This window comes from Gigantopelta aegis, chromosome 1 (assembly GCF_016097555.1).
Source record: "Gigantopelta aegis isolate Gae_Host chromosome 1, Gae_host_genome, whole genome shotgun sequence".
NCBI lineage: Eukaryota > Metazoa > Mollusca > Gastropoda > Neomphalida > Peltospiridae > Gigantopelta > Gigantopelta aegis.
In genome coordinates this window covers 40,561,407-40,584,072 of record NC_054699.1, presented here as the reverse complement: position 1 = coordinate 40,584,072, position 22,666 = coordinate 40,561,407, and the positions used below count along the sequence as shown (strand labels likewise).

General features: G+C 38.2%; 1 protein-coding gene across 1 annotated transcript in view; it reads right to left on the bottom strand.

Annotated features, from left to right (window-relative positions):
* LOC121380656 (aristaless-related homeobox protein-like) overlaps positions 1 to 15,098 on the bottom strand; it is a 20,763-nt gene extending 5,665 nt beyond the window's left edge. The window contains exons 1-2 of the mRNA XM_041509623.1: positions 14,500 to 15,098; positions 6,318 to 6,363 (exon numbers count right to left, since the gene is read on the bottom strand). Of these exons, the coding sequence (XP_041365557.1) occupies positions 6,318 to 6,363; positions 14,500 to 15,098 (645 nt within the window). The remainder of the gene's footprint in view (positions 1 to 6,317; positions 6,364 to 14,499) is intronic.
* Positions 15,099 to 22,666: the final 7,568 nt, after the last annotated feature.

Here is a 22,666-nt window from a genome sequence, read left to right as displayed (position 1 = left end):
ATGTTTTATTTAACGACGCACTCAACACATTTTATTTACGGTTATATAGCGTCAGACATATGGTTAAGAACCACACAGATATTGAGAGAGGAAACCCGCTGTCGCCACTTCATGAGCAACTCTTTTCGATTAGCAGCGAGGGATATTTTATATGCACCATTCCATACAGGATAGTACATACCACGGCCTTTGTTACACCAAACAACTCAAAACAAAGAACACAACTTAAAAAATAGTAATAATAATTTTAAATAAATAAATAAATAAATAAATAAATAAATAAATAAATAAATAATAATAATAATAATAATAATAATAATAATAATAATAAATAAATAAATAAATAATAATAATAAATAATTGTAAAATATATACAATACAAAACAATACAATACAATACAATATAATACATAATACAATACAAAATCAGTGAACACATTATTGGTAGACTGCAAATGGCAAAACCAGCCTTTCTTAAAAGTTTGGGGGTTTTACGATACCACTAGAGCACACTGATTAATATACTCTTCAAAAAAAGAAACGCAAAAGGGTACAAATGGGTTATAACTCCGATTTTATGTTTCCTACCGGTTCATGCTTTGTGAATATAAGGTCATTGCATGTCCCAAACACATTCCCACGGTTACATTCGATAAAACGCAGCTACTGTACAATAAAGTTCCAAAATGTGAATATTCGCAAAAACGCAGCCACGTGCAAACCATGTCACCACTGCACGTGCGTTGTCTGCACGTGCAACATGAATACCGACAGTATAAAAGTGCAGGGTGTTCGCTTGCCTGGCCTCTGTATCTGGCCGACAGTTGACAATCCAGGACATGCCACGTCTCAGTGAACCGCAGAGAAACAATGCCATCGGCCGACTAGACGCAGGCGAATCCAGAACGGCCGTTGCCAGGGCATTCCATGTGTCCCCAATCACCATCTCCAGACTGTGGGACCGTTACCAGCAACATGGATCAACACGTGACCTCCCTAGATCCGGTCGACCACGGGTCACTACCCCCGGGCAGGACCGCTACATCCGGGTACGCCACCTTCGGGAACGATTGACTACTGCCACCTCCACAGCCGCAGCAATACCAGGTTTGCGCAGGATATCCGACCAGACCGTACGGCACCGCCTACGTGAGGTAGGAATTCGTGCCAGACGTCCAGTTCGAGGTGTCATCTTAACACCACAACACCGTCGACTCCGACTGCAGTGGTGCCAGATTCATCGACAATGGCCTCAACTGCGATGGAGACAGGTGTGGTTCAGTGACGAGTCCCGATTTCTGCTCCGACGTCATGATGGAAGATGTCGCGTGTATAGGCGTCGTGGTGAACGTTATGCGGCAAACTGCGTGCAGAAAGTGGACAGATTCGGCGGGGGTAGTGTCATGGTGTGGGCAGCCATCTCACACACTGGCAGAACTGACCTGGTCCACGTGCAGGGCAACCTGAATGCACAGGGCTACATTGACCAGATCCTCCGGCCACACATCGTTCCAGTTATGGCCAACGCCAACGCAGTGTTCCAATATGACAACGCCAGGCCTCACACAGCACGTCTCACAACGGCTTTCCTACAGAACAACAACATTAATGTCCTTCCTTGGCCATCGATATCACCGAATTTGAACCCAATTGAGCATCTATGGGACGAGTTGGACCGACGCCTCCGACAGCGACAACCACAGCCCCAGACCCTGCCCGAGCTGGCAGCAGCCTTGCAGGCCGAGTGGGCCACCATCCCCCGGGACGTCATCCGTACTCTGGTTGCTTCAATGGGCAGGCGGTGCCAGGCAGTTGTCAACACACGCGGAGGCCACACCCGGTATGGACTCCAGATGACCTTGACCTTGGTGGTGTGTCCTATCACTTACTCACAATGGACTAGAGTGAATTGTGAACAATCCTGCAACATTTGGTAATTATCGGACTCACCATTCAATAATTAAATCAATTCTCCAAATGTTACGACAATGTGGTTTTGCGTTTCTTCTTTTGAAGAGTATATATTAACCATCGGCTATTGGATGTCAAACATTTGGTAATTTTGACAAATTACCTTAGAAAAAACCCAGCTACATTTTCCCATTAGTAGCAATTAATTTTTCATATGCACCATCCCACAGACAGGATAGCACATATCACTGCCTTTGATATACAAGTTGTGGTGCACTGGCTGGAACGAGAAATAGCTCAATGGGCCCACCGATGGGGGTCGATCCCAAACCGACTGCGCATGAAGCGCAGGCACGGCGGAACAAGAGGGGGTCTCTAGCCCCTTCAATAATTCTGAATCAAAAATATTATTGATAGTAAAGCAGAGATGAATGTTACTTGTAGAATGCAGGAAATTGCATTTCAGAATATCATTTTAAAAAATTTACGGGGGGAGCATACTCCCGAACCCCTTAGAAACGTTGCTTTGCACACTCGATCTGAGCCCCCCCCCCCCCCCCCCCGTGTCTACTTCTTGCTTCAACAGTGCCTGAAGCAAGCGCTTTACCGCATCCCCCCCCCCCCCCCATTGTTTAGAATATCAGAGAACATCATTGGGGAGCCTCGTTACTATTAAAATGTAGCGGGTTTCCTCTCTAAGACTATATAGTCTGAACTACCTGATGCTTTGCATCCAATACTCGATGATTAATAAATCGATCAATGTGTTCTAGTGGTATTAAAATCACCACGATAATAGAAGCACATCAGATAGTTGGACATTAATAATCTTAACAATAAAATCAAACTACGGTCTGATTTCTCATTATCAAAAACGGCTCTCATAGTGGAAATCAAACCGCCGTAATGCCAATGTTTAAAAACTAGGGTCTGACACTTTAAAGAACGGAAGCAAGTCTAGCGCCAGGTAACATCACCTGAACGAGTATCTAGTTGCTCCGGTGTGTGACAGACGTCTCCGACCAGTTCCATTGTAGCCTGCACTTCTGTTTTAATTGACTCGCTTTAGCCTACAATGCAAGTTAGACGCATTTTCTATCAGCCTTTTTGTCGTGTCAGAATGATCAAATAACTGCTAAATCGTGCACGAGACTGGATTTTTGCAAAGCAAATGACACTCAGTAATGTCAAGGAGTAGCAATAATGCCGGGCTCTCACTTCCTTTGAAGAAAAAAAAAAGTTCCTCCCATCACAACTCAGACGAGTATAACAAGACCACATTGAGTAGTGACTTTTGAATGGGTCAATTTTGACAGCTAGTTGAGTGGAGAAATGCATAATCATTGCGTGAAAGGGCTCGAGTAACCTATAACAAACAGGCTAATTGAGAAGCCAATTTGTTGGAAAAATCTGCCGCCATCATGAGGTGTTTTTTTGGTATCAGGTTCGATGTCAAACAACTTTAAAAAAAAAAAAAAACCCAGTCTCCACGTGTCAGAATGATTTCCATTGTGTATCCCTCCGCTGTGAAGAATGTCTTCGTGAAACAGGACAAAACAGAACCGCGCCAATCTAATATTATCCGCTAACTGAACTAATATTTTTCATTGTGCAAAGAAGTGTCGACGCCTGCATGCAAGTGTCGTCTGCCAGTTTCTTAAATGGCGGGAAAACTATCTCGAGTACGTGGGTACCAGGAGCGATTATGGTTACCAATATTCATACACGGAGATTCAGTCGATAAATATATTTGGCATATAGACACTGTTTTGTACGACAATTTACCCGAAATGCCGCACTAATGGAGTGTCAACCGCTAATGTTATTTACAGAGTGATACGTCGAATGTTATTGGTTAATATTTTGACATGTGCATTGTGAGCAAGTTAATAAAAAAAAAATTATATATATAATGTATTGCACGAGAGGTTTTTACTAGGCGTGACCTGCAAATATACCTGCCAGGGCTGGCCAGAGATTTAAATGATCAATTAAATAAATAACTGAAGTAAAACCTGAGTAAGGGCAAGATTATGGTCATGGCATGTTTAACGACACTAACAGAGCACACTGATTTATTAATCATCGGCTACTGGATGTCAAACATTTGGTAATTTTGACATATAATCATCAATCGGAGGAAACTTGATACATTTTTCCATTAGCAGAAAGGGATCTTCTATAGACAGGACAGCACATACCTCGACATTTGATATAATTATACGAGTCGTGGGGGTCCACAAAATTCTGAAAAGGGAAAGTTTGAGTCACTAGCGTAGCCAGGATTTTAGATTTGGAGGGGTGGGGGCAACCCACTATGGGGGGGGGGGCCCATACTATTTATGTATGTATAATTTATTTTATAAAATTTAATACTGAAAAAAAATGTTGGACTGGGGCCATGACCCTCGTTCTCCCCCACCCCACCCCACCCCCCACATCTCGCTACGCCACTGCTTTGAGTTTGCTCAAGGCAAATGAGTCGAACTCACAAACGGAGCGAAATCTGGGTCCGGGGGGAGGGGGATTTTGTTTTTAAATAAAGATGGTTTGAGACGAGTTTTTGGGATATGTTGTGGTTGATGAATTTTAAAGAAGTAATTAAAAGGGTCACTTCAAACGGGCGGAGGAGTCACACCACCCCTACCCGCCCACCCCTGGATCCACTGATGAATTGTTTAAATAGAACACCGATATTGTAACTAATCGGATGAAACTGGTTATCTCGATTTCTCTCAAACAAATGTGTCGGCCATGTTGACTCGTCAGGTTTGCTTGTCGGTTGTCGTTATAGTGCTGCTGGATTACAAGTCTGGTTTGCTTGTCGGTTGTCGTTACACTGTGGCCAGATTACAAACAGATTAGCATCTTGCTCTATCGGCTTCGAGTATTGACCACTGACAAACTAATCTTCCGGTCACAAAACTCGAGTGACCGGACAAAAGTTCACCTGTTGATTACGACCCCTATACAAACTGTGTGCAGACAGGAGGGGTTTTTTTTAAGGCGTGCGCTACAACAGCTTGTACTGAATGTGCACGTTAAATATTCTGACCAGGAGGGTTTTGAACCGGCCTCGGGCTACATTCTGGTAGGTACAGGGTTCGCAGCCTGGTACCGGCTCCAAACCAGAGCGAGTTCTTAAGGGCTCAATGGGTAGGTTACGGCCACTACATCCTCTTCTGTCTCACAAACCAACTAACAACTAACTCACTGTCCTGGACAAACGGCCCAGATTATTTAGGTGTGTGCCCAGTACAGCGTGCTTGAACTTTAATTGGATATAAGCACGAAAATAAGTTGAAATGAAAGTTATTGGAAAAGAAAAGCTAAAAGCTAAAGTTTGTTTTGTAATCGTTTATTTAACGACGCAGTCAACGCATTTTATTTACAGTTATATGGCGTCGGACATATGGCTAAGGACCATACATATATTGAGAGAGGAAACCCGCTGTCGCCATTTCATGGGCTACTCTTCGATTATCAGCAATGGATCTTTTATATGCACCATCCTACAAACAGGATACCACATACCACGGCCTTTCATATACCAGTTCTGTTGCACTGGCTGGAACGAGAAATAGCCCAATGGGCCCATCGACGGGGATCGATCGCACACCGACTGCGTGTCGAGCGAGCGCTGTACCACTGGGATACGTCCCAACCCTAAGATAACAGAAAGTAAATAATTTAATGAAAAGGGTATTTTCTCTCTCAAACTTTGCGTTTAGGGCATATTCCGTACCGAATACGAAGTTTTGACACGTGTAAGTTTATACAAGACAAATAGCACACGCAAGGGCTATTGTTAAATTTAATCAAGAGAAAACATTCGGGTTAAAAAGAAATTACATAGCCTCGACGGTCAGGAAATGTCAAGGGAAAAGATTTTCACGCAAAAATACAACATAAGAATTCAATGGTTACACGGAAGCGGGTTGCACAATAACTGACATTAGCACTTGTCTTTGCTAAGGTAATTTGAGTGCTACGTAAGGTCAAACAGAAGTGGGTATGTTCTCAACGTTCCAACAGTAATACAATTTAGTGAATATTGTAGTAGTAGTAGTAGCAGTAGTAGTAGTAGTAGTAGTAGTAGTAGTAGTAGTAGTAGTAGTAGTAGTAGTAGTAGTAGTAGTAGTAATAGTAGTAGTAGTAGTAGTAGTAGTACTAGTAGTACTAGTAGGAGTAGTAGTAGGAGTAGTACTAGTAGGAGTAGTAACAATCATAATAATAATAACAACAACAATAATAATAATAATAACAATAATAATAATTATACTGATGATGATGATGATGATGATGATGATGATGATAAACTTAATAATTTTAACATTATTATTAGTATTATTAGTATTATTATTAGTATTATTATGTTACATAAAAGGTATTTTGATTTAATTTACCTGAACTCGAGCTTCTGTTAAATCTATTCTCATGGCCAATTCCTCCCTGCAATAATAATAATAATAATAATAATAATATTAACAGTAAAGAACAACAACAATAATAATAATAATAATTACAGTAATAATTACAATAGTTGATATGATACGGTAATAATAATAATAATAATATTAATAATAACAACAACAACAACAACAATTGTAGTAATAATTGAAGTAATAATATCAATTAGGAGATACATATGGAGTTTTTAGATTGAGGGTGTTATTGTCTATTAAATTTTTATCCCGCAAATGTCATTTTTGACCGAAGTTGATATGATACGGTAATAATAATAATAATAATAATAATAATGCATATATTTAAATGTACAGCTGTAAACTGGGAGATGGCAAATGTCAATAATAATGGTAATAGATTATGGATTTCATTATCTTTTCCTGTATCCATATTGTGACAATGAAAGGAAACTATACATAGGTAGATACTTCAGTACTAGGCCAAACACCCTCAAATGAAAACAGACCTCTCTACTACGGTACTCCAAAAGTGTCTGTTATTAAAAAACTACATATTGTTATACATACTATTAACTTTGTATTTAAAGTTTATTGTACTATTTAATATTTAATTCCAAATGTTACATAGATCCAAAAGAAAGTGGCACTATACTATGGTATTACAAAAAGTATTACTTTTATTGTACTAGTTTTACTTTTCTGCAGCTGTACATCACGTCTATATATCGCCGTAAATACAATTGTTCTATTCCGTTCTACTATTCTTTCATTGTTGTTAATTAGCAATTCTTATTAATATAATATTATTCTATGAATGTGAACATAATAGAAGTATTTTTTAAATAATATTTTGGAATATAATATCTATGATTGTTTAAACGTGACACACGAGTACAACATGGAATTTGTCATGAATTAATATAATAATATGGTTAGTTTATATTTTAATAAATGTGTATTATCAATTAAAACATTTTAAATATTCTTTTATTATATTAAGTTTAAATGTTTCGAAACTCAAACAATCTAACAACATTAATTAATTTTATGACTTAAAATTCTAATCAAATAGAAATATTAAAGTAAAATTTTACTGTTTGAAAATTGCAAGTAAAATCTTATATATTAAATATTCCCCATTTCTATTAAGTTTAAATGCTTCAAAACTCAAACAATCTAACAATATTTATTAAATACAAAAACATAAAATTCTAATTAAATAGAAATATTAAAGAAAACATTTAGAGTTTGAAAACTGCAAGTAAAATCTTGTAGCAAACACGTACGATATCAAACCGTCATCTGTACTACACGCTGCGACTTAAGTGTATCAAAATGGACTTCAAATAATGGCACGAGATGGTAAATTTAAATTAAATGTAATAATCATGAGCGAAGAATAAACAATACAGACACAAATGTGTTGTTTTGTAGTCTACAAATATCACATATATGTACATTTAAATATATATACATTATTATTATTATTATTATTATTTAATATTATATATATATATATATATATATATATATATATATATATATATATATATATATATATATATATATATATTTATTTATTTATATTAATCGTTTTTATCTCGCGGCCTATAAACTCTTAACGTTTCTGTTTTATTATTAATTTTTGTTAGACTTAATTTTCTTCTTCACTATCACAATTTTGTATACAGATAATATTTGCAAAGCAAAAGAAAAATCTATAATTCGGTAATTATCAAAATTTGTAGCGCCCATAGTCGGGGTTTTTTCCAAATCAGCAAATAAAAAAATACAAATTTAACCCCAAGATAGAATCGAAACAGATGACGGTGACATGTGAGATTTTATTTTTTATCTGCGCCGTAAGCCAAACTTTAAGTTAATAATCTAGCGATTAAACGTAACCAGCTCTTTAAAACGAGTAATGCTTTTGTGACCGAATTTATTTCATTAAATAATTCTTTGTGGCGAGAGCTGAATTATCGAATAATCTTCAGGGAAGTGCAAAATACTGTTTAATTTCATTCGGTGGTGAGAAACACATGTTAAATTTCCATGTCATTTTTTTTTTGTTTCAAAGAGAGACAATACGTGTATTCTGAAGAAAAGAACACGGTCTGTTCTATTCGTGTTAGTTATTGTTAGGGAATCGTCCACGCGGAAAACCATTTTAATACAGAGGACTTTAAGGATGGGACTGTCAATCAACAAGACGGCGGTGGTACCACTTATACAGGGCAGTACCTAGTCTAAAATAAGTGACGGGGGAGGGGCGGGAGTAGTACAAAAATAAACAGTATAGTTATAGAGAGTTATCTCCACTTATACAAAAAGGGCTTTTAAAAAAACCCTTCTTTTTTGGGGGGTGGGGGGGGGGGTGAGGTGGGGTGTGTACACCTGCCCTCCCCTTAAACCCCCGCTAGGCATGGTCCTGTTATTATTTGGATCTCAGGAAAATATTTTCATCTCCACGTCTGCTTACTCATCTTCCAAGAAGAAGGTTAAGTAAAATGGGATAAATGCTATAAATAATATTAATGAAAAAAAAGGGTTTGGTCTGCATCAGGGGGTTCAGGTTCAAAATTATAATAACTTATGATTGTTACTCATTGTCACCCTTGCTTTATGTGCCTCTGTAAAAAAAACAAAAAAACCCACAATCAAGGAAGAAAGGAAATATTTTATTTAACGACGCACTCAGCACATTTTATTTACGATTATATGGCGTCGAACATATGGTGAAGGACCACACAAAGCAATGAATTGGTGTAGTCACACACACACACACACACACACACACACACGCGCGCGCGCACACACGCGCGCATGCATGCGTGCACACACACACACACACACACAGTCTCACACACACACAGGCACACACACGCATGAATGCGTGCACACACACACACCCAACCTCACATAAAATTAAATATTTCATTTGTAACTGATTCCTTTTTCCTTCCATTTTTTTCTCTCCTTTCCTTAATCCTTAACATGAATTTCTAACAATATGTTGTAACGAGCACATCCCCTCCTCCTTTATTCCGCCCCTGCATAGAATATTAAATGATCAGTTCCTTTCAAAGAAAAGCCACATACTGCACTCTTGTTAAAAGCGCAATTATACATAAGTGATTTCCCGCGCTTTCTCTTCTGAGGAGATACTCTTGATTGTTAGCCGGTCTTGATGGTTTTTAAGGATGTAATTTAATTGTTTCCTGTCCAAATGTTGAGCTTTACACCGGAAAGAACATATTTCTGACAGCAAAGTCTTTGTGTCCGATTTCCGAGACGAAATGAAACAAAAGAAAGCTTTTGTGGAAAAAAATAACGGCGATAAACGTACGCGAAACAAACAATAGTGCAACGAATGAATCTTTTTAAAAATAACTATTGGACTGGCCTTTGCCGCAAATTGATAAACCCATTAGCAGCACAGAATGTTTGTAAATCACCTCTGTATATCACCGTATGATGATTTATGTGTAGATGTAATTATTTTCTAGTCTGTCATATTGTAAGCATTCATAGAATATTTAGCAGAATATTATTATTATATATTAAGATTGTCATCTCAGGAAGTCATAAATAAAGACGTCTTGCGGGTCTAAAACGTGTGTATTTAGGAGTTTCTCAGATGAAAAGCTTAATATGCAGAAACAATGTTCTAGTATTTTAATTTTAATTTCTTGCAAATTTTTAAAATCATTTCTTTGTACTTACAAAATGTAACAAAATGAAATAATAAAATGTATTACGATGTAGTCTAACATTAACAACTTAATTCATTCTTAGTGCCACACAAACACTTCTAATACAAAAAAAAGCAAAAACCCCCACAAAAAAACCATAACCCCCCCCCCACACACACACACACACACACACACACACACACACTAATACAACAACAAAAAAAACCCCAAAACCAACAAAAAACACACTAATACAACAACAAAACAAAACAAAACCTCTAATACAAAAACAAAACATAACAAAAACATCTCTAATACAATAGCCCCCAATAACAACAACATCCCCCTTAAACAAAATACCCCCCCCCCCCAAAAAAAAAAAAAAAAAAAAAAAAAAGCACAAAAAAATACAAATACAAATACAAACACAAACACAAACACAAACACAAACAAAACTAAACAAAAAAGCAAATGGTTAAGCCAAATTTTTTTTACAAATAAATAAAAAAAAGACGAGAAGAAAACGTGAAAAGCTAAACAACACTAAAACCCAAAAGCAAGAAAAATGGAACATTAAAAATTCAGTATTAACGATACAACAGATCAGAAATGGTTTATTCATTTCAACGAATTCTCCCCTCTCAGTTTAGTACCATTCTTACCGAAGGCATATTTGAATTTTGCAATTTCGTCCGTGTAGCAAATCCGATACGAACTACCATATTAGCGACAATATCTAAAGAATATCGACGAATCGTGTCACTGAAATAAAATTAATTTGTGGGATTTATTTTAAATGGTCAAATGATTATCGATTGTTTTGAATTTCCTTTAAAAAAATCCAAGCATTCAAAAATCCATAAAATAATAATAAATTTACTCCTCCTATGGGTATGGGTACTAGTACTTTATTAGCCTATATCCAAACGAGGTTCAGGCACGTACCCCTCCTAAAACGACACCCCACACAACATGAGTTATTAATTTCTATGATCATTTTGTTAAATAAAAGACTTCTTTTTCCGTTATTCTTTTCTTTTCGCGTTTTTTCTTTTTCTTTATTTCATTATTTTGCTGTTCTGTTCCATTAGTCCCGATCTTAAAGTACGCGTTAAACTCCCTACAATATTGTCAACATTATACTACATCTCACCTTCCAAAAGTATTGTAACTAAAAAAAAAAAAATCACAAGACAAGAATATCGCTTCCGATAAAAACAAAAACAAAAAAAACATTTAAAAATAAAACGCCATCGTCTCTCCCCGCACGTAGAGATAACAAAGAAAACTGCACACTGAAAACTTGACTTGTTTGGTCATTTAATTTTGCCAATTCTCTGCGTAAGTGAAAGACAACAGTGCCAGTTTTTTTTAAGTTTACTTTTCAAGTTAATTGCTACTCTTGAGCAAAGTCATTTTTAATTGATAGAGGCGGCCCCAGCCGTGGCGGGAACACTCACCGTGTTTACCGTTTATTTTTTTGCGGTACTTTTCCACCGGCATCAAATATTGTGAGAGCTGTGATTCAATAGGGATACGACTTTTAACCAATTTTGATTTGTCCTCCAAAATGCACGCTGAATTGTCTACACCCTTTTCGTGTTTGCCGTAAGCGACCTCGGCAAACTAACATGGCAGCCATCATAGTTTACCCCGAACTTGCTAATGCTGCTGTATCAAACAGGATATTGGAAAATTTCAGAATCTTCGCAAACTCCGGTTGCGATCGAGCTTGACTTGCGAGCGTGAAATATTTGAGCGACGTCAGCAGCACCAACAACGTATGCTAACGCTTGAAAGGCCGTCGTATTTGTCCATCTAGGAATCAGCCTCACCGGTTTAAATAAGACAACACGCAAATCAAATTTGTCTGGAATTCTTCGTTTTAGAAATACCTGACTGGCAATAAATTTAAATATTATATCTGGATTACCGCGAGCGCTGTGATGACGCCACCAGGGGGGCGTCATTCACCTGTCTGTCGATTCTAAGTCCTTTATCTCCGCCGATAAATTTGACGAGTCAACAGCACAAGGGATGTTCAGTGTTGGTCCAGCCATTGGAAACGTTTGTGGTTTGATGACTTCTGCGGTCGCCACTTCGTTATTGCGAGGGAGGCAAATTTGTTCTGTTTTCCTAAATCATTTAGCTATGGGTTGCGACTGAATTAGATTTGCGGGACAGGATAATCGGGCATTAACTCTGGTGTCAGATTAAAGCAAACGTCCTGTGTAGCAGAAAAAAAGAATAGAAAGGAATGTTTGTCTTACGACACCCCAGGACATTTTTACTCCGTTTTTCATTTATGGAAAAGAACAATGGCATAAATATTAAATAAACAATTATATTAAATAAAAGATAAAAATGATAATTTTAAAATAATAAGTAAATATGACACCCCAGGACATTGTTTAATCAGTGTTCATTTATGGAAAGAAACAATGGCATAAATATTAAATAAATAATTATATTAAATAAAAGTAAAACAAAATTTTAAAAATTAAAAACATAAATAAACAATAGAGAAAAAAAATACTTAAAATTATGAGCGTACCTTAATATTACAAAGAAGCTAATATTTAAAGCAAATACACACACACACACACACACACACACACACATTCCATATACCCCCCCCCCCTTCCTTCCCCGTTCCCACACACGGACAAACAATTTATGATGGACATGGTGTATTTTTTCATTGCAATCTATTGAGATCGATGTCTTTTCTTGTTCACTTTATGGTACTGTATTTTGATGTGGGGTTTTTAATCACTGGCATCTGTGTATGATGTTGTTAAAATAAGTCAACACAGAGTCGCAATGATGACACATGCAAAAAATCCACCCACAGTGGGTCACACACTCAAATTAATTATTTGTTTGTGGTGACTATATACGTGTCGGCAAGACAAGAAGACAGAAATGTATTACACTCGGACCGTTGTACAACGGCGTGGGAGGAATATATACAATACACAAGTTATAACATTCACGTGACAAGACGGTTCATAATAAACTTATAGTAATCCACATAAAACACAGAACTTTCCAATAATAATAAATAAGGAGAGTCATCCAGGGCCGTACCCTGGTCAAAATCCTGGGGGGGGGGGGGGGGGGGGGGCACTACTTTTCATAAACAAATGAAACACTGAGATGTGTATGTTATTTTCTGGAGTACAAACAAAAGTGAGATTCTCAGAGGAACTGCCGCCCCCCCCCCCCCCCCCCCACTGCCCCCGGAGGGTACGGCCCTGTCATTAATTGCTCCCCTAACTTAGATTATGTGGAGGCATTTAACACATTACCATGGTGAGCATTGGTATTTAATTCTTTTGTGGTACTTGTTTTTTTTTTTTTTAACTTACATGCTGAAGGAACTCAGTTACTTTCTAGTCTTGATCTAGTATCAAGGGAGTGATTGGGAGCGAAAATGACAGCTCCCTTTAAATGGCGAGGTCTAAAACGCGAACAGTTTTGAAAGCCGCATTCAGGGAGTTTAGACTTAATTACCTTTCCTGCTTAGTATCAAATGTATTATAAATTACTACTACTGCTTTTCTCTCTGTAGGGAAGTGCATACAAAAGATTAAAAGATCCCTTGCTGCTAATGAAAAAAAATATAGCCGGTTTTTTCTGATGACGACGTGTCAGAATTACCAATTGTTTGACATCCAATAGCCGATGATTAATAAATCAATTTGCTCTAGTGGTATTGTTAAACGATTTTTTAAAAACTTTTGACTTAACCAGGGTTTCAGATAGAGGGTAAAATTACGTATCCTAAAATCTTGGAAATATAATGGATATATGTTTTTATAAATTTTTACACAGATGACAGCAAAAGAACCGCTGTTTAAACTGTGTTAAAGCGCGCGAAATGTAGTGCTCAGTTTCAAAACATTCCAAAACCATAACCGCTTATAGTCATTCCCACCATGGAATTTACTACAAACTATTTATTTCTGAGCCGATTGTTTTCTAAATTGCAAGCAAAAATAGTTGTGTTATTTGTTTTGATATTTTTTTTCCAAAAACATTTTTACTTTTCTTCAAAGCAAACTGAAATTATTTTTTAAAAAACAAACAAAAAACCCCCAAAACAAACAAACAAAAACCAAACCATTTTTGTAGGATGGGACGGACTATTGTAGGGGCACTTACGATCTGCTAGTATTTTGTACGATGGCTGGTATATCAAAGGCCGTGGTATGTGCTATCCTGTCTATGAGATGGTGCATATAAAAGATCCCTTGGTACTGATGGACAAATGTAGCGGGTTTCCTCTCTAAGACTATCTGTCAACATTAGCAAATATTTAACATCCAATAGCCGATGATTAATACATCAATGTACTCTAGTGGTGTCGTTAAACAAAACAAACAAACGAAATACATCAAGAAACAGACAGCGACAGACACATCCACGGACCTACAGAAAGACGCACAACGGGCGTTATTTACCTTGTGAACACATCCGGGTAATGCGTCTTCTGGAAAGCTCGCTCAAGCTCTTCCAACTGAAAGCTCGTGAACGTTGTTCGATAGCGGCGCTGTTTCCTCTTTCCAAACTCTTCTAGTTCTTTATCCTTCTCCGGGTCTGTGTCGAGAAGTTTCTCGTCATCGCTACACAACCTGTCTTCTGCGCAAAGTTTGTCGTCACTTCCGTCGTCCATTTCTTTTTCGCTGACGTCACCAACACGAGAGTCATCTGCTTTGCCGGGATGGGTCGAATCAACCTCGCCTGTCGAATCCAACGACGAATTTAGCAAAGCATTTTCACAACAGTCTGTCTTATTTTCGAAAAAGGTTTTGTCACTTCCGTTTGAATTAATCTCACATCTGTGGACATCGCCCGAAGAAGGCAAGTCACTGGAGTTGTCTCCCGCCTTAGAGTTATCTGTCCCTTTGTCGCTTCCGGCGGAAGATAAGTCTGTGCTTTTTGGGCGTGGGATTCTGAGATCCATGCTCGCTGGGTTTTGGTGTACGAGCCACGGTACGTCTCTACACTGCACGTGCCGGCCCGGTTCCCCGAACCACGGTACTGCAACCCTGGGCGTCATCTGTGCAGGAGGGCTAACTTCAGCTGCTGCACCTTGAGCTTGGATTGTAGTCGTAATTGGCCATACTGGGCTTGATACTGAAATCATTAAATAATATTAATATTAATATTAATATTAATATTAATATTAATATTAATATTAATATTAATATTAATGATAATGATGATGATGATGATAATTATGATGATAATGATGATGATGATGATAATAATTATGATGATAACCATGATAATAATAATAATAATATGATGATGATGATAATTATGACGATAATCGTGATGATAATAATAATAATGATGATGATGATAATTATGATGATGATGATGATGATGATAATAATAATAATAATAATAATACCATGATGATGATGATGATGATAATTATGATGATAATCATGATAATAATAATAATAATAATAATAGCATGATGATGATGATGATGATTGTAATATATTATATTTATATGTTGTTTTTTCTAAGACACACATACGTGCGATAACATGCTCCTAGGTGATGACCAGGTCACCAATGCCTAGCCCGAGTACTCTGACTGTAAGAGAGCTAGACGGACATTTGGACATAAATACGCTCTCATTACAGTCAGAGACCAACCTATGTATATTTTTGGCAATTCCTGACTACCAAAGGGTAGGCAAAGATTCCCGCTCTAATACCACAACAATCCTATGTTTGACGTCAAATACCTTTACATCGATCATTTTCGAGTTAACTGATACAAAAAAATCCACATATTAATCACTAATACACATACTACAGAAAGAAACCCGACAGCACCCACATTCAGCTACGCTTCGTGACACTCCGTCGCCATAATTACAAAGCTCGGCGATCTATTTCGAGACGTAGATCACGTGATCGCACACTGGGCGATTCTGCCTTGTGCAGCAGTTACAGGGGCCGTCTCATGCCAAGCGACGTTACAACATGGAAGATTTGGCTAATGCCGTGTACAAATTCCTGATCTATGCAGCCGTCCACTTTTATCCTCGAAACGTTCTTTACAGCATGCACATTCCATCGCAGAAACACAAAAAGAAATTTGACGTCAAACATAGGATTGTTGTGGTATTAGAGCGGGAATCTTTGCCTACCCTTTGGTAGTCAGGAATTGCCAAAAATATACATAGGTTGGTCTCTGACTGTAATGAGAGCGTATTTATGTCCAAATGTCCGTCTAGCTCTCTTACAGTCAGAGTACCAATGCCATGCCATGTAATAAAGAAAAGCACTATCGAATCGATCACTCTGTGACGTACAAATTAACTATAAGCGCTAGGACCGTACATAGCTTTTAATTGAAAAAAAACGTTTAAATTTATTTTTAAACTGTTTTCTGAAGATAGTGTCCGTTAGATACCATTTGTCTTACAACTCGTTGTTTATAAAAGTATCTAACTTGCTTTCGCTTGTCAAATACATTTTTAACAATTCCTTGTAAGATAAATTGTATCTAACAGCCGCTCATGTAGTATTTTATATATACTTGTAAGAAAATACAGACAAGCTGATTAGGCTAATAATTAGGTAATAATTAATATATTACAAGTAACATAGGTAATATATAACAGATAATATAATTAATATATTACAAGTAACATAGATAATATATAGCAGGTAATATAATTAATATATTATATGTAATATAATTAATATATTACAAGTAATATAATTAATATATTACAGGTAATATAATTAATGTATTACGGATAATATAATTAAGATATTAAACGCAATATACATGACATTGGATTTAATATATGACAGGTAATATAATTAACAAATCACAGAGAATAATTAATAGAGGATTCGTCACGAGTGTTTTTTTAATATGTAAAATATCAACCTCGTCTATGTTAATCGGTATTTGTCATCACCTAGGAGCATGTTATCGCACGTATGTGTGTCTTAGAAAATACGTTATGTAATATACAAGCGGACGCTATACCACTGGCCTACGTTCCGCCCTAGTCAATTGGATTAACAGATATATCGTTGTGGCATATTCTCGATCTAGACTGATGGAATAATCACATCAATATATCGGGTCGCACGAGAACTGACGAGACTCGACGGGAACGCGACGCGAGGCACGCGCACTCTTGTTAATCTCGCATGCGCTGTGTTCAAACGACAATGATGGGCGTGATAACGGCCGACACTTTCACTTTGATATCACGTGACTAGTGGTATGACATCACGTGAGCGATGCTTTATCTCGGTTTTCGTGTTTCTTCGGCACACTTAACTGATATCAAAGCGTCGCTGTTTTTAATTTACTTAATAACAAGTTATTTGTTGTGGAGATGTTAAAGGCATACTGTCACGGACGTAAGGACCTTATTTCACTAAAAGTGGATAATAAATGAAAATTACATTAATTTTTTAAAACCAAATCTGACTATCGCATCATACTAACTGAACCATGATGGAGTGAAATCCATGTCAACCCTCTCGGCAATACTAGGTTTTTTTTAAATTATGGACCATTGTCATAATTTAATAATATCATTAATAAGTGGAGTATGGTGGTTACGTAGATGGTCCCTCACCCCCATTCATTCATTCATTCATTCGTTCGTTCGTTTGTTCGTTCGTTCAGTCAGTCAGTCAGTCAGTCAGCCAGTCAGTCAGTCAGTCATTTAGTCAGTTGAATGACTTGTCCTTGTATAATGAATATTAATAGAGTCAATGACAGATGATTTGTGACATGTTTTCGGGAACTAAGGTTGAAAGTGTTTTCTACATCACTGATAGAAACCACCGGCCTCGGTGGCGTCGTGGCAGGCCATCGGTCTACAGGCTGGTAGGTACTGGGTTCGGATCCCAGTCGAGGCATGGGATTTTAAATCCAGATACTGACTCCAAACCTTGAGTGAGTGCTCCGCAAGGCTCAATGGGTAGGTGTAAACCACTTGCACCGACCAGTGATCCATAACTGGTTCAACAAAGGCCATGGTTTGTGCTATCCTGCCTGTGGGAAGTGCAAATAAAAGATCCCTTGCTGCCTGTCGTAAAAAGAGTAGCCTATGTGGCGACAGCGGGTTTCCTCTAAAAACAGTGTCAGAATGACCATATGTTTGACGTCCAATAGCCGATGATAAGATACAAAAATCAATGTGCTCTAGTGGCGTCGTTAAATAAAACTAACTTTTGATAGAAACCAGAAGGTATAGAAATACAGAAAAGTCAGATAGAATATGTAATTATTGTAATCTAAACAAAATTGAAGACGAATATCATATGTTACTAGAATGTCCCAAATATGATGATCTTAGAAGAAAATATAGCAAACCTTTTCATTGGAAGAAACCTTCAACTCATAAAGTTGTACTATTATTAAGTATTAATAATATTAAAGTTTTAAACCAACACCTTATGATTAATATCAAACCATTATGTATAATTGTGTATTACACTATGTTTATATTATGTAATCACTGTTACATTGTTTTTGCATCTCCTGCACTATATGCAGCCTTCGTCTTTATTTATATTTTTGTGTGTATACTGGAAAACCAATATGGCGGTCGGTGTGAATGGCGGTGTATCAACAAGGTGAAGAAGAATTCATTCATATTGAGAGGCGCCTCTGGACTCCGGGATAATCCAAGTACGTTTCGCTCTGCCAGGCTAGCCGGACGCAACCCGTTTCCTACCCTTAGGGGGTCACTCTCCTAGTGACCCTCTCCTCGCAACCATGGAACACCGAAAATGGAGAGTACGACGGCTGGGTCGGCGGGGGGCGGGGTGCCGGGGGGTGGGGGGCATGCCACCAGAAATAGGTTAAGCGGTAGGCGTAGGCGGTTTTGGCCGAAGGGGGAGTTAGGTATGTCTGGGGGCCTGTCCACCACCCCCGGGAGACCCTCCCCCGGCTTCGGCCACGCTGAAGTTCCCTATATGATCGGTGTGTCTTTTAAACTCCCCTGCCAATGGGCAACCTTCCTGTGGCCTAGGCCCAACCTCCTAGAAACCTACATCAAACTAAGGGTTAAATGAGTGCTCTAAATTGTTTATCTTTTCGGAAAACCCGTTCTAAAATGGCGTCCAAAAGTTTATTATATGATTTTATACGTAAATATATGTTTGAAAAGACGCAATTAAAATTAATTATATTAAGTCCCTCCCTTTGATTGGCCGTAAAATCAAAATTGTCCCAAATAATTTATCACCCCGGACTGGGTTACTGGCATCCAGTGATCGAGCCCGGGGGGGTCATGCTTGAAACCTTCGTGGTATAGGAGCATGTTAAAAAATGTAATGAATGAATGTGTGTATACTGATGAGCTGTAAAGCTCAAAGTTAATAAAGAATTGAATTGAACTGATACCCACTGAACAAAATTAGCTAGGGCGGTCCTTTCACAAATAAGGGTGGTGCTCGCAGCGCACAGTTTTTAAAATGGCTTCCATTGTTACCCTACAAGCTAATAAATTAAATCAATTTGCACGTTACTGGTGCCTCGAACTTAACAATCAGTTCAGAATAGACAATTGGCAACATGGAGACAACAATGTATGACATATATGTATGTATTGAATATATGGGTGTGGTTAACCGAAATCAACATGGTCGTATAGTTGCAGTGATTATTACACACAGTATTTCTTTTCGTTTCATCTGAAATAATAGCGTGGAGGGACATTGTTCAATGATAAAGCGCTTGCCTTATGCGCGGTCGGTCTAGGATCGATCCCCGTCGATGGACACATTGGGCTATTTCTCGTTCCAGCCAGTTCACCTCGACTGGTTTACCAAAGACCGTGGTAGGTGCTATCATGTCTGTGGCATGGTACATATAAAAGATCCCTTGCTACTAATGGAACAATGTGTAAGGGTTTCCTCTCTAAGACTATGTTAAATTACAAATGTTTGACATTCATTAGCCGGTGATTAATAAATCAATGTGCTGTAGTAGTGTCGTTAAACAAAACAAACTTTAACTGTTTTTGTGAAAAAATACGCCGGTGTTTCTTGCTTCAAAAAAGCAAACAACGTTAATTTGGCTACTATTAGTGACCAGTATTTGGCCACCCTTAGTGACCAGTATTTGGCCACCCTTAGTGACCAGTATTTGGCTACCAGTAGTGACCAGTATTTGACCACCATTAATGACCAGTATTTGGCCACCCTTAGTGACCAGTATTTGGCTACCATTAGTGACCAGTATTTGGCCACCCTTAGTGACCAGTATTTGGCTACCATTAATGACCAGTATTTGGCCACTCTTTGTGACCAGTATTTGGCTACCATTAGTGACCAGTATTTGGCCACTCTTTGTGACCAGTATTTGGCTACCATTAGTGACCAGTATTTGGCCACCCTTAGTGACCAGTATTTGGCTACCATTAATGACCAGTATTTGGCCACTCTTTGTGACCAGTATTTGGCTACCATTAGTGACCAGTATTTGGCCACTCTTTGTGACCAGTATTTGGCTACCATTAATGACCAGTATTTGGCCACCCTTAGTGACCAGTATTTGGCTACCATTAGTGACCAGTATTTGGCCACCATTAGTGACCAGTATTTGACCACCCTTAGTGACCAGTATTTGGCTACCATTAGTGACCAGTATTTGACCACCATTAATGACCAGTATTTGGCTACCATTAGTGACCAGTATTTGGCTACCATTAGTGACCAGTATTGGCCATCCTTAATGACCAGTATTTGGCTAGCATTAGTGACCAGTATTTGGCTACCATTAGTGACCAGTATTTGGCCACCCTTAGTGACCAATATTTGGCTACCATTAGTGACCAGTATTTGGCCACTCTTTGTGACCAGTATTTGGCTACCATTAATGACCAGTATTTGGCCACCCTTAGTGACCAGTATTTGGCTACCATTAGTGACCAGTATTTGGCCACCATTAGTGACCAGTATTTGACCACCCTTAGTGACCAGTATTTGGCTACCATTAGTGACCAGTATTTGACCACCATTAATGACCAGTATTTGGCTACCATTAGTGACCAGTATTTGGCTACCATTAGTGACCAGTATTGGCCATCCTTAATGACCAGTATTTGGCTAGCATTAGTGACCAGTATTTGGCTACCATTAGTGACCAGTATTTGGCCACCCTTAGTGACCAATATTTGGCTACCATTAGTGACCAGTATTTGGCCACCGTTAATGACCAATATGTGGCCACCATTAATGACCAGTATGTGGCCACCATTAATGACCAGTATTTGGCTACCCTTAGTGATCAGTATTTGGCTATCATTAGTGACCAGTATTTGGTTACCATTAGTGACCAGTATTTGGCCACCGTTAATTACCAATATGTGGCCACCATTAATGACCAATATTTGGCTACCATTAATGACCAATATTTGGCTACCATTAGTGACCAGTATATTTCTTATTCATAATCATTGAAAGCTAAATACAAGATTTTGTTGATTCACCTTTGTAAAACGTTAATAAGAGGACACTTTTGGTAGCAAGCAAAATATTACTATTTGACCTTTTGAGAATGTGGATGTGAACATGATCAACATAGCGCTTTCTCTACCAAAATTGGTCGAAACTTTCACTCGTTATATTGCATATTGCTAATCATTTATAAAAGCATACAAGTATTCTTGCATCAAACTTGGTAAAACAAAAGTTTGGAAATAACAGTTGGTACCGTGCAGAGTAACAAAGTGTTTCATTTTGAAAATATCACTACGGCCAATACCACTTATATATCAAAGAGGGCGGGATCTAGCTCAGTCGCTTGAGGTGCTTGCGTCGCAGGACTGAATCACCGCTGTGGATCCATTCAGCTGATTGGGTTTTTCTTGTTCCAACCAGTGCACCACAACTGGACAAAGGCCGTGGTGTGTGATTTCCTGTCTGTTGGATGTGCATGCCCGCCATTGTTACCCACTTCAATGATTGTAAAAGTTGAATCGGGCAATATCGGGAGATTGGATTCAGGAAATCGGCTACTGGATGTCATTATAGGAAACCCGTTAAATTTTTTCCTAATGCAGAAAGGGATCTTTTATATGCACTTCCCCACAGACAGGAAAGCACATACCACGGCATTTGACCAGTTATGGTGCATTGGTTGGAAAAAGTAAAAACGAATCAGTTGAATGGATCCACTGAAGTGGTTCGATCCTGCGGCGCAAGCATCTCAGGCGAGCACTCAACTGACCGAGTTAAATCCTGCCCAGTTCCTGGGCGCCTGATGGTTTAACCACTAGACTACCAAGGCTACAGATAGACTCTTTTCCCTGGTGCGTTTATAACTCTTTATTGTTTTTAAATGAAAGTGGCAAATGATTAAATATTAATCTAATGTTCCTATTGTGTGTGCAGTCATTCCACGTCTTGCACGTTTGGTTTTATTGTCTTCATTAACGATTGCACATGAATAAAAATTAATTCTCATCAGCCTCGCTCACTACTTCCGTCTACGTCGTCGCTTCCGTGGGAAAGTCGAGACTATTTTGTCTTCCTTTGTACAACCAGCCGTCATGGAACAAAGCACCACCTCACGAGAGCGTGTAATGTTGTATTCTTGCAGCTTAAAAATCTATGATGCGA